The sequence below is a fragment of the Arachis ipaensis genome, chromosome B08 (assembly GCF_000816755.2).
Source record: "Arachis ipaensis cultivar K30076 chromosome B08, Araip1.1, whole genome shotgun sequence".
Lineage (NCBI taxonomy): Eukaryota > Viridiplantae > Streptophyta > Magnoliopsida > Fabales > Fabaceae > Arachis > Arachis ipaensis.
In genome coordinates this window covers 108,680,055-108,705,224 of record NC_029792.2, presented here as the reverse complement: position 1 = coordinate 108,705,224, position 25,170 = coordinate 108,680,055, and the positions used below count along the sequence as shown (strand labels likewise).

The following is a 25,170-nucleotide window of genomic DNA, read 5'->3' as shown; positions in this document are numbered from 1 at the left end:
AATAGTAAAAAGTCCTATTTATGCTAAACTAGTTACTAGGGTTTACAGAAATAAGTAAATGATGCAGAAATCCACTTCTGGGGCCCACTTTGGTGTGTTCTTGGGCTGAGCATTGAGCTTTACACGTATAGAGGCTTCTCTTGGAGTTGAACGCCAGTTTGTAACCTGTTTCTGGCGTTTAACTCCACTTTGCAACCTGTTTCTGGCGTTTAACTCCAGAATGCAGCATAGAACTGGCTTTGAATGCCAGTTTACGTCATCTAAACTCAAGCAAAGTATGAACTATTATATATTGCTGGAAAGCCCTGGATGTCTACTTTCCAACACAATTGAGAGCGCACCATTTAGAGTTATGTAGCTCCAGAAAATCCACTTTGAGTGCAGGAAGGTTAGAATCCAACAGCATCTGCAGTCCTTCTTCAACCTCTGAATCTGATTTTTGCTCAAGTCCCTTAATTTCAGCCAGAAAATACCTGAAATCACAGAAAAGCACACAAACTCATAGTAAAGTCCAGAAATGTGAATTTTATTTAAAAACTAATAAAAATATACTAAAAACTAACTAAATTATGCTGAAAACTATGTAAAAACAATGCCAAAAAGCGTATAAATTATCCGCTCATCACCCACTTATTCATGTAATTGCATGGTTTTATTTTCCCTTTCTTATTATGTGATATATGTGAAAAACATGTTTCCTATGCTTTAAGAATAATTATTTTAATTACCATTTATTACCATTCGATGCCATGATTTGTGTGTTGAGTAGTTTCAGATCTTCTAAGGCAAGAATGACTTAAAGGATGGAAAGGAAACATACAAAAATGGAAGGAAAGCACAAAATGGAGTTTTTAAAGAAACTGGCAGCGACGCGAACGAGTGGGCAACGCGGCCGCATGCCTGGCGCGAAAAGACAGCGACGCGAACGCGTGACTGACGCGATTGTGCGCCACGAGCAAAATGCAGATGACGCGGACGCATGACCGAAGCGAACGCGTGATAAGGAAAACTCCAGATGACGCGACCACGTGACCCACGCAGACGCGTGACAGAGGCCACGCACCAAAAATTATAGAAAATGCTCCCAGCGATTTCTGAAGCCCTTGTTGGCCCAAATCCAAGTCCAGAAGGCACAAATCAGAGGTTATGAAGTGGGAGAATGCATCCATTCAAAGGAGAGTCTCTAATTATTCACTTTTCATGATTTAGATGTAGTTTTTAGAGAGAGGTTCTCTCCTCTCTCTCTCTCTCTCTCTCTTAGGATTAGGATTTAGGATTTTTCTCGCTTTCATGATTGCCCCTTTCTATCAGGTTCAACATTTCTTTTTATTATGTTCTCAATTTGACTCATGAACTTTTCTATGTTACAGATGATTCTTTTAATTAATGTTATTTGAGGTATTTCAGTTTATTATTGCTCTCTTTTATTTATGTTACTGTTGCTTCTAATCTGAAGACATTTTTATTCCAGTAGATTTACTCTTCCCCTTTTTGGTCTTGGTTAAGAAATCAGTAACTCAAAAGTTATCAAACTCAACGTGATTGATAATTGTCATCTTTGATAATTGAATTGAACTTCAATAATTCCAGTCCTTTCTTAGGAATTGACTAGAACCTGAAGATCAGACTAATTAATCCACTTGATCTTCCCTTGCTTTAGTAAAGGCTAACTAAGTGGGAGTAAGACTCAATTCTCATCACCATTGATAAGGATAATTAAGATAGGACTTCCAATTTCTCATACCTTACCAAAAGTGTGTTTTACAGTTATTTATTTATTTTACTTGTCATTCAAATTACTTGCTCCTTACTTTCAAAACCCCAATTTACAATCTTCATAACCAATAATAAGAACATACTTCCCTACAGTTCCTTGAGAAGATGACCCAAGGTTTAAATACTTCGGTTATCAATTTATTTAGGGGTTTGTTACTTGTGACAACCAAAACGTTTGTACGAAGGGATTTCTGTCGGTTTAGAAACTATATCTACAACGCGACTATTCTTATAAAATTCTTTACCAGCAAAAATCCTAACGTCACTGCCCCTTCTGCATCCACTGCCCCAGCCACCACTGCACCCTCACCTGCCTCAGAGCCATTTATCACCTCGTGCACCGACTCTTCGCACGATTGGATCGTATGGAGCGTCGCAACAAGCGACGCTATGAGCACTTAAAGTTGATGATCCGATCTGGCAGCGACATCCCCTCCGAGCCTGACACCCCTTCTGAGCCATCTGATGCGGAGGCGGACGATCATGAGGAGGAGGCACGTGCAGAGGCCGAGCAGGGAGGACCTAAGTAGGCTGCACCACACCATGAGGAGCCCCATCAAATGCAGCCGGCTGATCCCGAGATCCCTCTACAGGCAGAGCCTCCACTTCAGCAGGCAGACCCTCCGACACTCATCCAGATTGCAGAGCCTCAGACCACCACAGAGACACCTACTGCACATCTTTCCGGAGATGACACTTCTTCACACCCAGCTTGAGTGAGCATCGAGGACGATGCTATTATTTAAGTGTGGGGAGGTCGCCATTTCCGGCAAACTTTATTTTGGTAAACCACTTTTCAGACTCTCTTTTTATCCTATTTTGTTTATTTTTCTGTATTTTTATTTTTATTTTATTTTACCTTATCTTATTTATCTTCCAGTACTTGCACATTTTTCTGTATTTTTATTATATTTCTGCATTTTACACTTGGGTTTATATATTTATCTTAGATATCTAGTTTAGTTGCACTTTTAGCTTATTAAGTTGTGATATAGAATATATGGATTAATTAGTTTAGTTTACCCTTTTTAGCATACGATGATTTGGATTAATTGAAAATAAAAAGAGTAAACTAGAAACTTTAGTATAACAGAATCACAATAATCCACACACTGTATATATATATATATAGCAACAAATGTGAGTTAGTTGACAACATTTCTTCAAGGAAGAACACTAAGTTTTTAAGAGCCATCCTAAGATTCACATTGAGAATAATGGGAACTCTTGATTTCTACTTGCATGACATACATAACTGATATATGGTTTTTTAGACAAAGAACACACAACCCGTGAGTTTTTTAGCTTAATTGTATGGTTACATTCAACCATAAATTTTATTCTTGTGTGTTTCGCACTTCTTTTCTATGCTTGTAATCTTTACTTTGTTTTAATCTATATGTCCAATATAGAATGTAGATACATACCCACATATGATTGAGGCCATCATTTGAATTTTCCTCACTTATCCCAAATAAGCCTACCTCCTACATCACCTTTGTTAGCCCCCTTGAACCTTTTAACCTCTTTTTTTGTTCTATAACCACATTACTAGCCTTAAGCAGAAAAACAAATTGAAAATCCCAAGTTGAATCCTTGGTTAGCTTAAGATAGAGATTGTGTTTCACTAAGTGTGGGGAAACGTGGGAACATGGGTTAATAGGAAAGGATTAAATTAATAAAATAATCAGGATTTTGGGAGCATACTCATATGAAACCAAAATAAATAAAAATACCATGTGCATTGAAAATGTTATGTTCTTGTTTCAAAAAAATAAAATAAAATAAAATAATTTTATTTATTTAAGTAATTAAATAAGGGGATAGATTCGCCCCAATGATAAGTTTAATAAAGGAATCAATGCACATGGAGGTAAAAACAAAATAAACCTGGTACATGAGTATGTGACACAAAAGTGAGAAAAATTGGGCAAACTAGGATAATTTTAAATTTTTATAGAGTATGTATATGTTAGGTAAGATCTTAGACTAATTAAGGATTCAACTTATAGCTCACTTAACTCTTATATACCCTTACCTTTACCTTGGCCCCATTACAACCTTGAAAAGACCTCATAATGTTTGTATGTATACATTGTATATTTGTTGATTGGTTAGATGAAAAACAAAGTTTTAGAAAGCAAGAATAGAAAAGAATAGAGTGATTAACCCCAAACACTGAGTGACTAGAGAGTAAATACAAAATCCAGTGAGGGTTCAATAGCTCATCTCCATATATCAAGACTTAATTATTTAACTGTCTTGCAAGTTTGTGAGATATTTTAACCCAACTCAATTGTGAAAGTGCTTTAACATGATATAGGCTTGGCTATATGATTCCTTGAAAATATGAATCAAATTAACCACATGTAAGCTATATATATACATAGGTGGATAGTAATTAGAATTGCATGATTCATTTAGGTAGTTTGCATTTAGAATATATTGCATTGCATAAGATTCCACCATTCTAACTTTACCCTTTCTCTTGGATTTAGCATGAGGACATGCTATTGTTTAAGTGTGGGGAGGTTGATAAACCCCTATTTATGATTCATCTTGTGCCTAAATTGAGTGTTTTTATCAATTCTTCACCCACTTATTCATGTAAATTGCATGGTTTTACTATTCCTTCCTTATTTTATGATATATGTGAAAACATGTTTCCTATGCTTTAAAGATATTAATTTTAATTATCCTTTATTACCATTCGATGTCGTGATTTGTGTGTTAAGTATTTTCAAGTCTCATAGGGCAGAAATGGCTTAGAGGATAGAAATGAAACATACAAAATGGAAAGAAAGAACAAAAATGGAGTTTTGAAGAAAAGGCAGTGACGCGAACGCATGGATGACGCAGACGCGTGCCTAGCGCGAAATGGCACTGACGCGAACGCGTGACTGACGCGGACGCGTGATTGACGCGGACGCGTGCCTTGAGCAGAACGCAAATGACGCGGACGCGTACGCGTGACAAGAAAGAACTCCAAACCACGCGAACGCGTGACCCACGCGAATGCGTGACAGACGCCACGTACAAGAATCTGCAGAAAATGCCCTCAGCGATTTCTGGACCCTTTTTCTGCCCAAATCCAAGTCAGAAACATAGAATATAAGCCAGATAATGGAGGAATCAAGGAGAGACGATATACAATATTCATAATACATAATTTTAGGTTTTAGATATAGCTTTTAGAGAGAGAGGCTCTCTCCTCTCTCTCAAGTTTTAGGATTAGGATTCCTTTTATTTTATTTTATGATTACTACTTCAATGCCAGGTTCAATGTTCTTTTAATTAATGTTTCTCTTCTATTTTTATTTACTCCAATGATTTTACTTGTTAATGTTCCAATTTAGCTTATGAACATTTTCATGTCAAGATTTGAATATTCTATTTAATATAATTTGAGGTATTTCAGATTAATAATTTTTCTATTCTATTTATGATGCTTTCAATTTAATTTAGATTTATTTTTCCCTTTTGGCTTTGGTTAAGTAATTGGTAACACTTGAGTTATCAAACTTAGCTGTTGATTGAAAATTGGGATTGTTGATTGATTTGGATCCCTCTAAAGCTAGTCTTTCCACAGGAGTCGACTAGGACTTGAGGACCAAATTAATTAATTCACTTGACTTTCCTTTATTTAGTAAGGGTTAACTAAGTGGGAGCAGAATCCAATTCTCATCACACCTGATAAGGATAACTAGGATAGGAATTCCAATTCTTATACCTTGCCAAGAGATTTTATTATTATTAATTTATTTTTTTTTCTTGTCATTTAAATTACTTGTTCCTTATTTCAAAAAACCCAAAAATACACCTTTTTCCATAACCAATAATAAATCATACTGCCCTGCAATTCCTTGAGAAGACGACCCGAGGTTTAAATACTTCGGTTTATTATTTTTATTGGGTTTGCTTAAGTGACAACCAAAACTTTTGTACGAAAGGATTCTCTGTTAGTTTAGAAACTATACTTACAACGCGATTATATTTTCATAAAATTTCTTTACCGACAGAAAGTCTAGTTCGTCAATTATCACCAAATTTTATAGTGATTCTAACGTAATCAGTGAATGTTTAGTAGTGAGAGGTAGACGTTCAAATGTTCAACTATGGATCAGCCATGATTGAATGAATATAATAAAATAATATATTCATGTATAAAATATATTTTGTTTAGAAAAATATTATTTTGTGAGTTATTATTTTAAACCGATTAACCATTAAAAACTGCATCGATTCGATTGGTTTTTTGGTTTGTTGCCAACTAACTTCTTACCTAAAGCTCACCAATCTAATTAATGACTTACGATAGGAAAGTACAGGGACCAACAATAAGGTAAGCCAACTCAATCAACTCCCTTTTAATCCAAAGTTTAAAATTCAAAAAATTTACTTTTGCCCCCCTTTTCATATACGCATCCTACAATCCTAAGTTACAAAGCACTCCGTATACACACCTTCCATCTTCTCTCTCATACTCATCCTCCCATCAATCTCCCCCTGCACATCACGCCGCTGTCGTATCTCCGGTGCGTCACCATCAGTCCCCCTTCCTCGCATGCAGCCATCTCTCCTCCACGCCGCCGCGTGTCCTCTATCACAGTTGTTACGCATCACGCCTTGTCCTTGCACTAGTTAGCCCAAACTGCTGCGTCGTCATATATTGCAGGAGAGCTCCCGATGGAAGACAGCCACCACCTCATTGCCGCTTACTGTTTGGCGTTCTATCGACGCTAGTCCGCGAGGGAAAAACTAGCAGCGTCCATGCCCGTGCCATCGAGTACATCGTTTCCCTTGCCTTCCACACTCGCGTCGTCCACGCAGCACAGTCGAAAATGTCGTTGCCGGGCACCCTGGGTGCAATTGTTGTCCTCCTTTCTGTTGTTCCTCCCTCGCGTCACCGTCCTCCAAAACGACGCACAATCGCCCTCACATCGCCGTCCTCCATCGTGTCGCACCGTCCAATGTGATTTGGATTTTTTTTCAATGTGATTTGGATGTTTTTCTATGTAATTTAGATATTTTTTGATATAATTTGGATATTTTTTTGGTATATTGTGGATAGTAGAAAATATATTGGAGTTTATAATGCGGATGTTTCTTTTACAAAGAAATAAACATCCACAACCCCTTGAGAATTAATTTTATGTGATTTGAATTTTTTTCGATGTGATTTGGATATTTTTCATGTAATTTGGATTTTTTTCGATATAATTTGAATTTTTTTGGTACGTTGTGGATGTTTTTTCATCCCTAAGTAGAAAATTTATTAGGGTTTATGATGCGGATGTTTCTTTTACAAGGAAAGAAACATCCACAACCACTTGAGAATAGATTTAATGTGATTTAACTTTTTTCAATGTGATTTGAATTTTTTTTCATGTAATTTGGATGTATTTTTAGATATAATTTAAATATTTTTTTGGTATATTGTGGATATTCTTTCTTCATGGGCCTTGGTATGCAGCGTTGGCTGAAATTAGCTACACCTCTTGCTAATTATCAAGCAAAATTGTTTATGTTAAATCCGATTAAACTAGCCGGTTTAATCCGATTATCAGAACCATAGTTTTTACCGATCTAAATTTTCACCTCTATCCATTCCATTTCCCTTAAAGTTATTATATTACCCCTTTACTTTTTTAAAATTTCTCTTTTACCTCTAATATATTCATAAGTACATTTTCACTTCTAAACATCTCTTAGTTACACTCTTGTCCAAAATTATTCCTAATTACCAAGGTTGTGAGAACCGGTCCAATTCAATGGTCTAACCGAAATCAAACCATGGTTGAACTGGATTATTTAAATATACACTAAAATTATATAAAAATTCAATATATAATTTTAAATATACCAAATTAATACACCAGTATGGACAATGATGATAAATCGCAACATGCAAGGCATCTGTATGTACCTTTTCAGTATTTCTCCATCATGACACCCTTAACTTCAGAGACCTGATTCTGAACCTTGGCAAGCTTGCTTTTCTCCTCAGGGTAATCGATGTAGTATTACATATGCTCCTTTAATTTCATCCTGCACCACCCAAAAAAAACAAAACAACATAATTTATACAAATTCAAACAAATCAACCTCCATAATCAATTAGTCTCAATTCTCACAATAGTAGAAAACACAAAATTACCCAAACTCTTTGTTAAGGCTGTTGGTAGCAGCATTAGTACCGGCCTTATTGGAAGCACTATATTTGGAAACAAAATCATCATTCACTTGCTCCAGAAACGCAATAGGAACCTGCTTTCCAGCAGATTCATCTGCAACAACACAGTAAGCTAAAAAACAATAATGCAGCATTTCAAATCACTCAAACACAATGAGAATTCTACCCTAACAATCATCTGAAAAAAAATGCATACATATATAGACAAAATTGAATAAGAGAAAAATATATCTAGAGAGAAAAAGAGAGGAACCGACTAAAGCCATTATCGACGAGGAAGTTGAAGGTGTGGTTGTCGCAGTTGTAAGTGAACTTGTTGTTGGAGGAAGGAAGCTTCTGGAGGCACTAGAACGATGGCGAGGAGAACAGGCACATTTGCGACGGCGAAGAGAATAGGACTGAGTAGACGTTCGTGATGTCAAGCAACAGAAATGTTCGGTGGCAACGACGGCACCCTCGGGCTCGACGACGAGGATAGGTTTGGGCTTGACGGCACCCTCGGGCTTGATTGATGCGAGGAGGAGAGAATACCTTCGAGAAGCGAGAATGGCAATCATTGGTTGTAACCAGCGATAGTGGTGGGGCTGATGGTGGCTGAAAATCTTTGTTAATTTTGCTCTGATGGGGTTAAGGTTGGTCAATTTGAGGCTTTGGGCGTTTGTGAGAGATTGAAGAGGGAGGGGTGTTCTCATTCTGGGCTGAGGGTTTTTTATTTTTTTGGTTGGGATCAAAACGGTGTTGTTTTGGTGTTGATTAGAGAACTGGACATTTAAAAAACTCGGCCGATTCAGCCGATTCATTGGTTAACCGCTGATTCGACCGGTTTTTAACTAATTTTTTGCAAAGCAATTTTACAAGTAAATCGGATCGGCTAGATGACCGGTTTTGGTTAACCAATCGAATCGGCCGGTCTAGTCCGATATTATTCTCATACGAACAACCAATGTGTCAAATTATCATTTGAATTATCTTTTTTATTAAATAGTCAAATTCATTCCAGAACAAATATTCGTTTTTTAAATTGATCTTTGATTTTTTTTTTTTTTTAATTAAATTCTTCTTTCAATAATTTTAAGTTGGTCATATTAGTCATTCCGTCACTAATGGTGTTAGAATTACTTATATACCACATTAAGTAACACAAATGTACACACATAGTCTTAATTACCTACTAACATGATAAGTTTATAAAATTAGATCAAATTAACTCTGAACTGAGAAATTTTAATGTCTCAAAATCTCTTTAGTTTAGGATTGATTTGATCTAATTTTATAAATTTATCATATTAGCAGCCAATTAGAACTTTTAGATATATATTGTGGTCAGTGTGATCACTTAACATTCCATATCAGTAAATTTTGATACTGTCAGTAATAAAAGAACTAATATACCTAACTTAAAATTTTTAAAAGATGAATTTGATTAAAAAAAATTCTTTCGAAGACTAATTTGTTGAAGAAGAAATTTTTAATTCTTACATTTATTTCATATACAAAAAAGGGTAGTGCATACTTATATATTTCAACAAATTTATGTAAACCCACTGTTACATATAAAAAGCAAACCACAAATCCTTCTACTAAGTGATAGAAAAGAAGAGTCATTAGTAAAATGCGAAAATGAAGAAGAAGAAAAATTATTGAATGATTACATGTCATTTTATTGTATGGAAAACTTATACTTCCATGGATAAATGAGAGAATACAATGGATTTAAGTATTTAACTGGCCATCATAGTCCGAGTAGTATGGATATCTAAGTTTTTGGGGTCAGAATGGATTATTATTATTTAGTAAATCCACAATAGCCACACGGCAAGATGGTTAATTTTGTTGGCCTGCAAAGCATATTGTGATTTAAACAATATTGTGATAATTATTAGGTTTAATTACTCTGTTAGTCTCTATAGTTTCATAAAATTTTTAATTAGTGTTTATACTTTTTTTTTAATTGGGTCTCTGCACTAAATTTTTTTTCAATTAAGTCATTCTTAGTAGTAATTGGCTTAATTTTATAGGGACCCAACTAAAAAAAAGAATTGGTATAGGGACCTAAATAAAATGAGAAAAAAGTGTAGGGACCCAATTAAAAAAAAAATTTGGCGCAAAGACTCAATTAAAAGGAAAAAAAAAATATAAGGACCTAATTGAAAATTTTGCGAAATTATAGGACCAACAGAGTAATTAAACCTAATTATTATTCTAGCATGTCCAAAAAACACGTGTAGCCGAAGACGCATGTCCAAAGATAGAAACCGAAAACCTTGTGTATATTTTCTGATGGGCTTAACCATTCAAATATCTTCGAGCCCAAAAGGAACAAAAATAAATAAATAAAATTCTGTCCAAAAAGCATCTATCCAGCACCATTAATGAGTATTGTGTGTCCAATGGTGGTGGTGACTGGTGAATCTTAAAATAATATAGTGTAGGACTATGCTATGAATATCACTCAAGATAGGACTCAAATGTCACTATTTGAGGACATGGTTTTATTATTTTTTGTTTCCTCAATAATTGAAGTTGCAAGTATGTAGTGCATTCTTTGAGTCTTGATGATTCTTCCATGTCATTCCTCTTCTGATTTAGATCGCCGGATGCCAGTTCTTTTCCTCAAATTATTCGATATTTTTAGTATTCTGATGATGATGATGTTGTGGGTAATAACTAATAAGTAGTCAATGTTGCGCAGTAATTCTAATTAATATTAGCAACTAATCACTCACTGTTTTGTCGATTTTTAACAAATTGATAGTGGTTCGATATCTAGTGGTCTGGGAGCAAAAGCTACTCCTCTGTGTAAGTACCAACTTTCTAGAAGTGCATCAAAAGCGTCTTCGATTAAACCAAATTTAAAAATAAAAATAAAGTAAATCTGTAAATTAATAATTAAAACTTAGAAATTGAAATTTCGAAAACCAAATAGATAACAAATAAAAAGGATTGCAGTAAAATTAAAGATAAACAATAAAATGCCTTCGATTTGATCCAAAGATTTCGACATAAAATACTTAAAGGAAGAATAATAAATTAATTAAAGAAAGTAAAGAACACTTGATAAGTAAAATTAATTGAAATGATAAGTTTACAAAAAGAATAAATTAAAAGAAAGAAGAAGGTGGAAGGAACCCTACAGAAAATGTAACTCGATTGCAAACTCAGGGATTCGCTGGGATGTGAGAGTGCTAGAGTGTTTTTTCTGAGTAAAAGTTTCAACCCTTATTCACTAAGATTTCCTAGTATTTATAGGCTAATCTTATATAACTGCCCATTAATTTATAATTAATTACAATTAAATATGACATTTCAAATTTGAAGTGCAGTCTCTCTTGATAACCGTTCCCGTCGCATGATTGTAGATATTCCCCATGATCTCCTCGTGCAATAAAAGCCATTAACTTTCCACTTTCACAACTAATCAATCAGCTCTTTCGAAGGCCTTACTCAATTCTTCGAATCGAATCTTCTACTCGATTTGTCTTACTAGATTAACAAAACAATCGAAATCCACATCAACACCGATTACCTCCAACTTCAAACTCGCGTGCGCGCGTCTTCTCGAGAAACCACAATTAACTTATTTCGATTCAACTTACTTTTATCGAAAATACTTTTTCGATCAAAAAATTGCCCCCTTGGATTAATGTGGTTGGCTTCGATATTATTATCGAACAATAAAGCACTTAATCCAAAAGACATCAGTTTTCAAACTAATAATAATTGTCATTTAAACTTCCAATTACTACTGATCCACTCGACACGTCTTCCGAGACTTGCGCTTTCTCTTTATACCGCTTCATCTTTTTCACGAAGTTACTTCTATTTGCATTCCTTCCACAGTAACAGCTATAGTGATACTTTTAAATTTCACCCTTCCTTCTTTATTCGAATCTCTTGAACTCATCATTCTCTGAACTTCCTTCGCATCAAGACTTTCCCACAAAATCTCCAACCTTCAATTTTCCTTGACAATGGCTGGTTCTTCCTCTCGTGCCACTACTCAAGATAAGGATAAAGGCCATGCAACAGCACCACCATCTCCGCCAGCTCTTCGCATCCTTAATCAAATCAATGATGAAATCATTGATGACCCCATCTACAAGTCAATGATACTAGAATTCTAATCCCCTTCACAATCGGTGCAGATACACACTGCTTCCTTGGGCCGATTGAAACTCTTGAAAGGGCAAACAAAAAGCTTTATTTCTTCCCTAATGCCGAAGGAAAAGATTTATTGATAAACCAAGCTTTTAACATCTCTCACTTCATCAACCAAAAATCTTTTCGAAACAATCCAAAAATTAAACCTTGAGGGTTTGATTTTACAACTTGGTACCAACGCCTCAAACCCACAAAGGGTGCTTCCTGGGGAGCCCTAGGAATACAAGAACTGTTAAGGCTTTCTCACTTTTCACTCACTACATATCCTTGGATGATTTGAGCAGTGACCTGTTTCTGGAACAGAACTATCAATAACTTCCACCTTTCTTGTGGAATGATCGGAATGTCTCTCCTCGATGTAGCTGCTATTACAGGACTCCCAATAAAATCTACAGACTGTACTCCTGACATGCAATCTCAATGCCAATACAATGTCACCTTCAACACCCCGTACAGTGACTTCATCACCCATAATATGGGTGCAGATGGTACAGAAATCACAGATAATGAACACGTTGCCTTCTTGTTTTACTGGTTAAACGCAGTTCTATTCTGTTCCCGAAGCGTACAGATGTCAAAATTCTTCCTTCCCTTAGTTGCTCTTTTACATGAGGGAAAAATTCTCAACTTGGCCAAGCTTCTTCTAGGACACATTTTTTAAGAACTTAACCTACTTGTCTGTGACCTCCGGGACAACAAAATAATCAACACAGGAGGTCCACTTTGGTTTCTTCAATTATGGCTCAATGCCATTTTCGAAAACTACATGATAAAACCTGTAGGGGCAACACTGATAAACAGCACATCAAGGATTTTTGCTTGTCTGATTACATACCTAATTTTCCAAACGTCCAATCGGACGAAGACAAATTTTGGGCTGTTTTTTCTCTTTTCCATTCTTGCAGAAATTTTGATAATGATCAACTCAATTTCATTTCTTTTTTGCGTCGTAACTGCGGTCCTGCCTGGCTCGATTGTTTGCTCTTTCCAAACACTAATGAGGAAAGTGAACTTGCAAATCGAACTTGGGCACACCTACTAGCTGTTCAAGTGATACCAATAGGGTTGCCACAATATAAGAAGGAAAGGTTTAAGATAACCTTGTACGCTCCTCATTTGATTGCAAGACGATTGGGATTCTCTCAGGCTATCCCAATTCCTCAACCTCGACACAGTGATCCATTTTGTCAAATTACTCTGACATCTCAGGAAGACTTCAACACTTGTCTCTTAAAAAATCAAAAATGAAGAGACCGCTTTAACTTCTTAATTTATGAACGCAGTTCATTTATCACCAAATCCTGTCTTGAATGGTGGACTGCTTATTACTCAAGGTATACCCGTATCTTAGAAGAAATTCAGCAAACTGCTATTCGAGCGGCTATTACTGAAAGTTCTCCAAAAAGAACACACAAAAGGAAAGCTGAAGCTGCTCGGCCACCACCACATAAGATCAGAGGACTCCTACTAGAACTTCTCGCAGAGTAATTCTTCTATTCATAACTCTACTTTCAAATTCGAAATGTCCTTCGAATATTACTATTATACATTTTTGAAACATAATTGATCCTGGACTTTTAACAACTAGTTTTGCAATCATCAAACGAAAGTGCTGATGAGAGTGAACCAACCAACAAGGATTCTCTCGCTGCTTCCTCTCAATCGGAAGATGCAGCCGATTCTGATCCTGGCCCTCAGCTAATACTAAGATCCAGAATTCCTCAAGTAACACACCCATCACTATACACCTCTTACTTAGTTTAAAAATAAATTTTAAACTCATAATTGTGTACCTTTTATATTAGCCCATTAATGTTGCCCAGGCGGCTTCTTTCACTGGAGCTCTCGATCAACTAATCCCTCAACAACAAAATGATCCAGAGCACTCTACATCACATGATTCAATTCAATTCACAGGATCCCTGCAATCAATTTCTGCTGCTCATCCACATTTTCTTCACACAACACAAGTGATTGATCTGACAGAAAATCCTCTGCAGCAATCTCCAGAAGAGACCCATAAACTTGAATCAACTTCACCCAACAATCAAACTGCCCTAATTGAAGAGAACCAAACGGTCCCAGACTCCAATTCTGCTTCTAAGGCCGCTAACACCACTAATTCAGATTCCTCTCGATCCAAGGTTTTTGAGACCCGTCCAGAATTATAACCTGATCCTTCATTCCAGACCCCTCCGGGTCCAAGACCAGGGACATCGAATGTTCCTACCACTCCAACTAGTGCTACTTTGGATGACAAGATTTCTGTTTTGAATAAAGTTATCCGAAAAAACGAAGTGCCAGTTCCTGTACCAGCAATCTCAAGGCCTCCAATCGAATTAGAACCTGACACTCGAGAACAACTTCGATCACTCATCAAACTCTTGGATCATCCACCTACCACATGGGTTAATGACCCAATTCTCAACAAACTCTTGGAAGACTGTTTGAATTCTTCTTTTGAATTCCCAACCACCACACTATATTCTGCTTCAATCCAAAAATTCAGACAACTTCTTAATGATAGTGTTGCATCTCAGTTTCAACTCTAAGAAACTGAAAATGAAGAAGCCACAGCCAAATCAAAAATAGAAAATTGTCTTGCAACTACTCAACCAATCCAAGCCTCTCGTGAGGAATTTGATCTGAGAATTTTCCATGCTATTTCTGTTCAGGCTTTCCATGATCAGGAAGAAGCGAGTCTCGAAGCAGAATTGGCTCGAATTCAGGAACAACTTGCCACCATACGCCAAAATCGAGCCACCATAGCCAAACCTCTGGCTGCAGCCCAACAAGAACAACATCTCCTTATCCATAAACTTATCTCAATCGACACTAAGCGGGGAGAATATAAAAAGTAACTTGAGAAAATCCAAGCTGACAAGTTCAAGCAGATTGAAATACTTACAATTCTGGAAAATAAAAGGACAAAGTTGCGCTCTGATCTGGCAAAACTATTGGCATCTTGAACTCCTTTTTATTTATTTTTTTTGCAATATCTTTTTTCTTTTCTGAACTTTATATATGTTGAAATTTTATGCTTGCCAACAATAGAAAGGTTTCAAGTATTTCCCATTAATCGAGTTAATCACTTTCCCTGACTTGACATCTTTAATCTGATAGGCATTTCCAGAAAATACCCTTATCACTTGAAAGGGACCTTCCCAGTTATGGGACCATTTACCTAGAAATTTTGATTTCCTTTCCATCGGTAAAATGACTTTCAAAACTAACTCGCCTATCTTGAAATACTTTTCCTTAATTCGACGATTATAACTTCGAGCAACACTTTATTTTTGTCGAATTACATTATCAAGTGCTAGGATTCGCTCTGAATCTAACTCATTTAACTCATCCAACATTGCATTCCAATAATCATCGATTAGTAACTCATTCTGTTTCGATACTCTTAGAGTATTCAAATTAATTTCCAATGGTAACACTGCATCATGGCCATACACCAATTTATAAGGTGAAGTTCCTGTCGAACCTCTTGGTGAATTTCAATAGGCCCATAATACTTGACTTAAAGTCTCATGCCATGTTCGAGGCCTGTTCCTGATATGCTTTTTAATCAAGCCTATCAATATCTTATTTGCTGTCTCTACTTGCCCATTAGTCTGTGCATAATAAGGAGTTGAAGTAACCATACTAATGTTCCTTGAAGCCGCAAAATTTTTAATTCGCTGGCCTGTAAACATAGTTCCTTGGTCAGTACTTAACGTCTGAGGAATTCCAAATCGATGGATAATATTTTCTTCAATAAAGTCAATTATCTCACTTTGACCAACTTCTATCAAAGGAACTGCTTCAACCCGTTTCGCGAAATAATCAATAGCCACTAAGATAAATTTGTGCTACTTTGATGAAGGAGGGTGAATCAACCCAATTAGATCTAAAGCCCAACCTCTAAATGGCCATGGCTTTATTATCGAATGCAATTCAGTCGCTGTAATCTATTGTATTGAACCATGTTTCTGACATTCTTGACATGACTTTGCATAATCAATACAATCTTTTATCATAGATGGCCAATATACATGATTGCAATATAACACCCATCTCATTTTCTTTCCTGCCTGATGAGCACCACATATTCCATTATGGACTTCACCCAAAGCAATACTCTAATATTCTCGACTCAAACATCTCAATAGACTTCCATCGATCCCTTTTTTGTATAACTCATCGGCCAATAAGACGAAGTTCATTGCTCGCAACTTTACTTTTCTATCTACTACAATATTGGGATCTTTCAAATATCGAGCAATAGGTTTTCTCCAATCAAAATCCTCCCATTCATCCATACATAATACTTCTCTCTCATTTGCTGGTACTAAAATTTGATGGATACTAGATAACTTCTTAATAGTTTCTGGACCAATCCGATACCTCGAAGCAATTTGGGCTAGCTCATTAGCAATTTCATTATAAATTCTAGGGATATGCACCAAAGAAACTTTTTGAAAAGACGTTAATAATTCCCAAGCAGTTATTAAATATTTTTGTAACGTCTCATTATTACACTTGAACTCCTTCGACAACTGCTTTAAAACTAACTGTGAATCCCCTAGAATTTGAACTTCTAAAGCTCCTTTGTCGATTAAAATTTTGAGACCCAAAATCAAAGCCTCATATTCGGCTACATTATTAGAACAAGGATACTTCAATTCGAACAAGAACTCTGATGGGATACCCTCTGGTGAGATAATAAGGATTCCAACCCCTGCACCATCTTTATGCCTGGATCCATCGAAATACAATTTCCAATAGTTAACTTCTATATTAACTATATTTGCCCCCTGGTCATTCAGATCTTTCGAATTGTCCACAAGAAAATCTGCAATGACTTGTCCTTTCACAGCATTAGCCGGGACATATTGTAAATCAAATTCTGTTAATGCCCGCATCCATTTTTCCAAACGCCCCCTCAACATAGAGAAACTTAACATATATTTAATAAGATCGGTTTGCGCTATAACTTTTACCGTTTTAGCCACCATATAACACTTCAACTTCATACACGCATGATATAATGACAAACACAATTTTTCGATTGGGGAATACCTTGTCTCAATATCAGTTAAAACTTGACTAAGGTAACAAACTGCCCGTTCATGCCCGTTTCCATCATCTTGAGCTAACATACATCCTATAGTATTTTCAGATGCTGCTATGTATAATTTCAAAGGTTCGAATGGGCGAACATTCACCATAATCGGAGCTTTAGACAAATAAGTTTTAATCGAATCAAATGCCAACTGATGTTCTGGGGTCCATTCGAATTTTGAACCATTCTTCAACTTCACTAAAGGCGCAAACACCCTAGTTCGATCTGAAAGATTCGAGATGAACATTCGAAGATAATTCACTTTACCCAAAAATGATTGTACTTCCTTCTTCGATTTTGGTACAGACAATGCTAATATTGCATCTGCTTTATTTTTATCAATGGCTATTCCTTTTTTATGAACAACAAATCCCAAGAAATTTTCAGCCGATACTCCGAAAGCACATTTCAACGGATTCATTTTAAACCTTTCTTTCTCATAGCAAGGAATGCCTTTCTCAAGTGGTCGATATGTTGACCTACGAAAATCGATTTAACCATTATGTCATCGATATATACATCCATAAACTTCCCAATAAACTCATGAAAAATAGCATTCATTGCCCGTTGATATGTTACTCGAATATTTTTCAAACCGAATGGCATAACCACCCATTCATATGTGCCTAATGCTCCAGGACATTGGAAAGCAGTTTTTGCCACATCATCTTCTGCAATAAAATCTGGTTATACCCAGAATATCCATCCATGAAACTAAGAATTTCATTTCCTGCTGCAAAATCGATTAATATATCTGCAATAGGCATAAAATATTCATCTTTTGGAGTAGCATTATTCAAATCTCGAAAATCAATGCACATTCTTAACTTCCCATTTTTCTTCATCATAGGGACAATATTCGATACCCACTCCACATAACTTGCAGTTCGAATAAATTTTGATTTAATCAAACGTTCTATTTCTTCTTTAATTTTCACATTGATTTCAGGAGCGAAACGTCTTGGGGCTTGCTTTATAGGTCGAGCATTGGGTTTTAATGCTAATCGATGTTCTATCAATGAACGATCGAGACTAGGCATTTCATGATAATTTCATGCAAAGCAATCTTTAAACTCATGTAACAAATTAAAAAGATCAGTTCGAAAAGAATCAACAAGATCTTTACAAATATATGTAATTCGAACGTCATCATGAGTCCCCAAATTAATTTCTTCTAAAGGATCCTCATATTCGAACCCTTTATAATGATCATCCTCTCTAATTGAATATTTTTCAAATCCCAAAGGCTCTAAATCATAAATACAATGGAAAGTAAAATTAATAGAATCATGAGAAACAGAAGAAACTTGACTTTTGATTAAATCAGTACTACTTTTATTTTCTACACAGTGAGCCTCTGCTATTAAATCGGCAGTCCGACTCACATCATTAGTTCCATTACAAATACTAGGGAAACCATAACTAAATTCGACTGGAAGCGTCGAATCGAACATATTATAATTAGTAATTTTACTAACCCTATCTGATCCAACTTTATCAGAAGAATCATCTTTATTCTCTAAAACTTGAAAATTATTTAAATAATTATGCAATATTACCATGTAATCGGAAACTTACTCGACCTGGTTCATAGTTCAACCTTCAGAATCTTCAAGAAAGACAGTCACAACCAGTCGGTTCGAAACCCACATCTGGATAACGCAACTTCACCGAAAGGCCTTCTGAAAACAAATAACACCCTTCACAATTATAAGGATTTAGAAATCGATCAACATTTAAAGGCTTTAATTTTCGATTATAAATTCTAAAATCAACATGCATCTGCTCGACATATAGACTCGAATCTGCTTTGACAATTTCAGATTTGCCTTCCTTAGTCCATAGAAGCATGCTTTAATGCACTGTTGGGGGATACAACACTTACACCATGGATCCAATTTCTCCCCAGTAAGGCATTATAACTAGCTTTTGATGGCACTACCACAAACACAGAGTGTCTCTCCGAAGACCCTACTTTTACAGTCAAAGTGACTAGTCCCCTCGCTGGTGTAGAGGTTCTACTAAAATCAGTCACAGCAATGTTTGTAGGGACCAGATCATCAAGATGCTTTCCTACTTTTCCCAACATCCTCTCAGGCAGGAGACTAATTGCTGCTCCACCATCAATTAATACCTTGTTTATTTTGAACCCGTTTAAAACAGTAATAATATGAAGGGGACGCAGATGAGACATTTGTCTTTCAGTAGGACAAGGAAAGAAACCTGGCTCATCTTCTATGCGAATGAAAGAGAAAGCCCCTTCATCTTCTTGATCATAATCCTCATCCGGATTACTCTCGCATTCCCCAAGGTACTCAGTGGGAATTATCGAGATCGTTCCTACCATGTCATCATCTCCTTCATCAAAATACTCCTCATCAACATCAATATCTTTATGCTTGTCGACCCCAGAGGATTGAGCCACTGCCTTACCCTTTTCCATCTTCGCAGGTGATGGAATTTCCTTAGGGTAAGTCTCTCCATCAGAAGGAAAGACAATCCGAGAATGCACAGAAGGCGTTGCCTCCTTGCTTATCTCTTTTCCTGATTCTATTGGAAGTTTCTTATTCCGATTGAAACTTCTTCCTCCACCTCTACCTCTTGGATAACCTCTAGTTCGACCCTGATAAAAGGCATACTAATTTCGGGAAGGTGCTCGATGCCCCCACTGAGGATTGCATCAATATAGGTGATCACGCCTTTGGAATTCTTGACAGTTTCTAATCCACTGAACACCTATAGCTTAAGATCAACTTAGAGATGCGGTCACATCATGCTGAGGGATTTTCGAACTAGAACCCTCCACACGTCGAATTGGCTGTCTCTGGCATGCTTGTTCCTCCCTATGAGCCAATTCTTTCTTCATTCTCTCTTTTTCAAAGATTGCTGCCGCTTCAGCATCAAAGACAGCATTACACCGTGGACACAGAGATACGTCCCAGTCTTTTGACTCAAAATCATCAAGAGCCTCATCGAAATCATAAGACATGCCAACCATATTCACTCCTAAGTAAGGCTCGACACAACTGGCATCAACCTCGAAGGGATATGCATCAACCTTCATCTCCTTCTTGCCATCGTCAAATTTCAAACATCCTTCCATGATTGCCTCTTGAATCAAATCCCTGAAACGTACACAGCTGTTAGTCGAATGACTAGTTGCTTGATGAAATTTACAGTAAGGCTTTCCTTTCAAATCTTTTATGGAAAGTAAAGTTCTACGCTCAGGCAAAACTAATTGTTTATCTCTAAGCAACACATCGAAAATCTTATCAGATTTTGAGATATCAAAACTATACTTCTTTCCACTTTTAAGTTTTAAATCATTCAACTTTTCATTACTAGGAAGCTTTTTCAGTAAAGAGCAAACATATGGAGGACCTTTCTTAAGTTTAGCCAAATCGACTTCTGTTTCGAAATCGAATTCCTCTTCTGAGGATTTCATAGTTACATATGCCACCTTTTCTTTACGAGTAAACAATTTACTCTTCGACCTCTGCTCACTCCTATATTTTTCTTTCTCTTTTTTCATAAATTCGGTATGTCGAACCTTTTCAGCCAGATGAGCCAAATTGGGAATATGCACATTAAGCAATTTTCTGCGCATATAAAATCTCAACCCCATAGTTGCTATTTTCACTATCTCATTCTCAGGTAATGACACATAGCATCTACTTCTAGCATTTTTGAAACGTATTAAATAATCATCAATGGTCTCACCATCTTCACGTTTCAAAGCCACTAAATCGGTAACTGCTACGTTCATTTCACCTCGATAGAACTGAGCATGAAAGGCTGTTTCTAACTGATTCCATGTTGTAATCGAATTTGGTCTAAGATTCGAGAACCAAGTAATTTATAATTAATTACAATTAAATATGACATTTCAAATTTGAAGTGCAGTCTCTCTTGGTAACTGTTCCCGCCGTATGATTGTAGATATTCCCCATGATCTCCTCGTGCAATAAAAGTCATTAACTTCTCACTTTCACAACTAATCGATCAGCTCTTTCGAAGGCCTTACTCAATTCTTCGAATCGAATCTTCTACTCGATTTGTCTTACTCGATTAACAAAACAATCGAAATCCACATCAACACCGATTACCTCCAACTTCAAATTCGCGCGCGCGCATCTTCTCGAGAAACCACACTTAACTCATTTCGATTCAACTTACTTTTATCAAAAATACTTTTTCGATCAACGCTCACATATATTGAAAATAGATTATGAATAGTTGTAATAATGTTCGTATAAAAATAACGTGGCGTGTTAGTACAATTCCACTAATATAATTTATGTTTAATAATCCTCTACCCTTATATTAGCTTTTGTGTGCTGCCTTGTCCCTTTATCAAGTTTCCAATATAGTTAAATCATATGTTTTTCTCATAATTCATAATTGCTAATAATCATTTAGGTTGTTTCCCATGGAAAATAGTAAGGATATTATTAGGAGTATATGAGTAAGCATCATTAGCCAGGAGACATGAATGCTAATTAACAGTATTAAATGTTGGGCATAAAAAAAACAGTATTAAATGTCCCATAACAGGAAGAAAAAATTAAAATTAAAGAGTTTAACAATAATATATGTTTAACTATCATATATGTTTATTCTAAAGATATATGTTAATATTATAATTATCATAATCGAACTCAAACAAGTTAGACTACTGATTTATTGATTTATTAATTCAACCAAACTATTCCCCCTAAATAATTATGCTTATGCTTATATACATTGACACTAGTCCTTGGTAAATCAACCGTTAGGGTATTCATGACACTGTGGTGGGAGCAGATATCTAGCCAAGTAGGATCATAAATGGGGCACCTGCTATGGTTTCTCTCACCGGAGAGATATTGAACTGCTTGCTTTATTTTACTTGTAGCATCTTCTCAGTTCATGCCTTCATGGTACCCAAAATAAACTCCATTATTCATGTCTTCTCATCACCATCAATGCCAGAACAACATTATGTTGCATTTCCGTTTCTTCAAGGCTATACTCAAAACTAATCTTCAAAGGATTGTAAGCATATTTATGTTTTATTTGCATTAGAGCTATACATATTTGCTATTGATTTTATGATCATATCATATATAATAGTTAACAAGAGAGTTTTTATTTGGAAGGTAATTTATTCATCTATTTAAAAACTAAAAGCAGGAATTTATTTATTTTTTATACATAGATGAAAATTATAGTTTAGGCTATTTTCTTTGTTTGTTTTTTTATTTCTGGTTAAGGTGTGAGAACTTTTGGCACACTAACTAACAGATTTTCACACAGAAAATACCCAATAAGTTTTCAAGGAGACATGGAAGCGCTCTTTCAAATCCAGTGTTTCTTAAGCCTCCAGATGGCACTCTATGGAAAGTGTATTGGACAAAAAAGAATAGTGATGAAGTTTGGTTTGTAAAAGGATGGAAGGAATTTACCAAAAACTACTCTCTTAATGAAGGACATTTAGTTGTGTTTAAATATGAAGAAACTTCTCAGTTTGATGTAATCATACTTGAGATAAATGATCTAGAAATAGATTATTCCAAATATGAGACTGTGAATAGAAAGGGCAAATGTGACCAGAGAGATGAGAAAACAGTTGGAATCTTAAAGGAAATCCCTGTAAAAAATAATGACGCTGGAAAAAGATTGACATTGTTTTCTCCTCAGCCTCATATGAAAGTCAGAGGTATTGCTTTTTATTGTTTTTTTCATCTTTTATTGTTTTTTTCATTGCATGTTGGTGGTGGTGTATTATTTCACAGAGGTATTTGTATTTTTAACTATGTTAGTGTATACCAAAAATCAGTCATTAAATTAATTATTGGTATAAAATATATGTAAAGTCACAAAACATATATTTAAAATTGAACTAGACAATACATGATTCATACAAAAATACATGATGACTAATTTGGTAGCTAACTTTTAGTACATATAACATTTTTGTTATACTTTTCGTTTGATTATATATTTATATTCATCTTTCCTATTTGTATAGGGTTAAACATACATGTTCTTTTTATGTTGGGGTAAAAGTAGTCATTTTTATATGTGCCAAAAATTATAAAAATTGTGATTCATGATTTTGGTCTAAAAATGTTCAAAATTAAGTGATTTTGGTTTCTACCATAACTGATAACCCTATATACATCTATAGTTCAAAGCATAAGTACCTATCTCCAAATAGACACCATTTACTTTTGGAATTTTTGGACCTAAAAAGCTATAATTCCATATTTGTATATTGATCAACATAAATAAAATTGTGCTTCCCTTTACAAAAGCCTTAAGACATTAGTGATAGTAGTATAGCAATAGCATGATACATCAGCTTTACATTTTGAATATCATGATTAATGAGGGATTAAAATTCTCAGATTATAACCGAAAATTCATTCAACTGGATTAACTGCTTGAGACTTGGTTCTTCTGCATTCTAACAGGTGAGAGCTCTATTCGAAGAAGAACATCATCTTTGAATTGGCCAAAGGAACTTAAAGCTCAGGAAATAGCTCAGAAATTCATCTCCTATAACCCTTTCTTCACACTGTTCATAAAGCCAAGTTACCTCACAGAATACCAAGTGGTACCATTAAATAAAAAAAGCCTCAGCATTATTCTTGAAACATTCTTGAAGTCCCTAATTTCTGTTCTGATATGTTGCAGAATGTACCGACTTTGAAAGGTTACATTGAGGACAAGGTGAAGGACGTGGCGCTTAAGGTTGGGGAAAGACAATGGCAAGTAAAGTTGCTCCCTTGTCGCAACTCAGCTCGCCGCCTCTCAGGTGGTTGGTCCTTGTTTGTCCATGAGAATGGATTGCAAGCTGAAGATGTTTGTGTCTTTGAACTGATTAACATGGAAGATTCAGTTTTTAAGGTTCATGTTTTCAAAAGGTAGAGATAGTTTATCCACTTGGATTCTGTTGCTTTCTTTTTTTTTTGTGAAAAGCTGAAGATATGTCACTTTGGATTGCATCTGATTCCCTTATAGATGAATTGGAACATTGTAGTTAATTTTGGAATATATGAAGTAAGAATCTATGGTCCATTATTAGCTTAAACCATGCATAATTTTGTTTATCAAAATTTGTGAATGATTTTAATTTGTAAAGTTTAGGGGAATGGCAATGCATGTGATAATTGATATATCATACATGTGACATGTCTTTGTTTGAATTCTGTCCAAGAGAGAACTAGAGAAACAGAGAAACAGACAATATATGCTGTTCTTACATTTAGGGAAGTATAAAAAATACAAAAAATCTATATCTGGGAAAAAAAAAATATTTTTGTTATAGTTTCTACAACCAAAGGAATTTTGTTTTAAGTATCCATTCCAGACTTGAATATTATGGAGTGACTAAAGTCTCACAGTCAGTAGTATAAAATGCTTGATGTTATATTTAAGAGGAGTGATTCTTCTCTTTTTAATAGCTAATTTTTAAGGTGTGATATCCCATTTTGCGAGTCGAATATGTGTAATGGCCAAAAGTCACCGACATAACCAATTTTTTGTGATATAAAGTGAAAAGTCCAATCTTATCGAACGTTAGGTGGTATCAACTTTCATATTCTTGAAAATCAACTATACATGAACCAAGCGTGAAGAAAGGAATACTAATTCAGAGATCGGCAATGAACAAAAATGAGAGGGAGGCAACTTTTCCTTTTGACTAAAAGGATGCAATAGGGAACATTACTGAAACCCAAAAGAAGTTTATACTAGTTTGCACAAGCTCAATCAAGGCAGAGTCAAATTATAATAAGCCCACATTTGATCTTTGATCATGTATTAGAGTTGCTTGAAGTATTCTAAAACCTAGAATAATTAAGACCCGCGCAAAGTGCGAAGAGTGTAAATTAATTATACTATATAATATATTTTAATATTTTTTAGAAATTAATTAAATAATATG

General features: G+C 35.5%; 1 protein-coding gene and 1 pseudogene across 1 annotated transcript; one reads left to right on the top strand and one right to left on the bottom strand.

Annotated features, from left to right (window-relative positions):
* On the bottom strand, positions 7,707 to 12,936 carry LOC107611340 (annotated as a pseudogene).
* Positions 22,003 to 24,315, top strand: LOC107612171 (B3 domain-containing transcription factor VRN1-like). Its single transcript, XM_016313987.2, has 4 exons — positions 22,003 to 22,274; positions 22,536 to 22,938; positions 23,696 to 23,838; positions 23,919 to 24,315. The coding sequence occupies exons 1-4, from the start codon at positions 22,185 to 22,187 to the stop codon at positions 24,150 to 24,152; spliced, it is 870 nt and encodes a 289-aa protein (XP_016169473.1). The 5' UTR covers positions 22,003 to 22,184; the 3' UTR covers positions 24,153 to 24,315.

Bases quoted from the DNA above. Each gene is read 5' to 3' on its own strand.
- LOC107612171 (XM_016313987.2), top strand. From the start codon at position 22,185: ATGTCTTCTCATCACCATCAATGCCAGAACAACATTATGTTGCATTTC. The intron at 22,275-22,535 runs GTAAGCATATTT...ATTTTCACACAG, and splicing joins AAACTAATCTTCAAAGGATT to AAAATACCCAATAAGTTTTC. The intron at 22,939-23,695 runs GTATTGCTTTTT...GCATTCTAACAG, and splicing joins GCCTCATATGAAAGTCAGAG to GTGAGAGCTCTATTCGAAGA.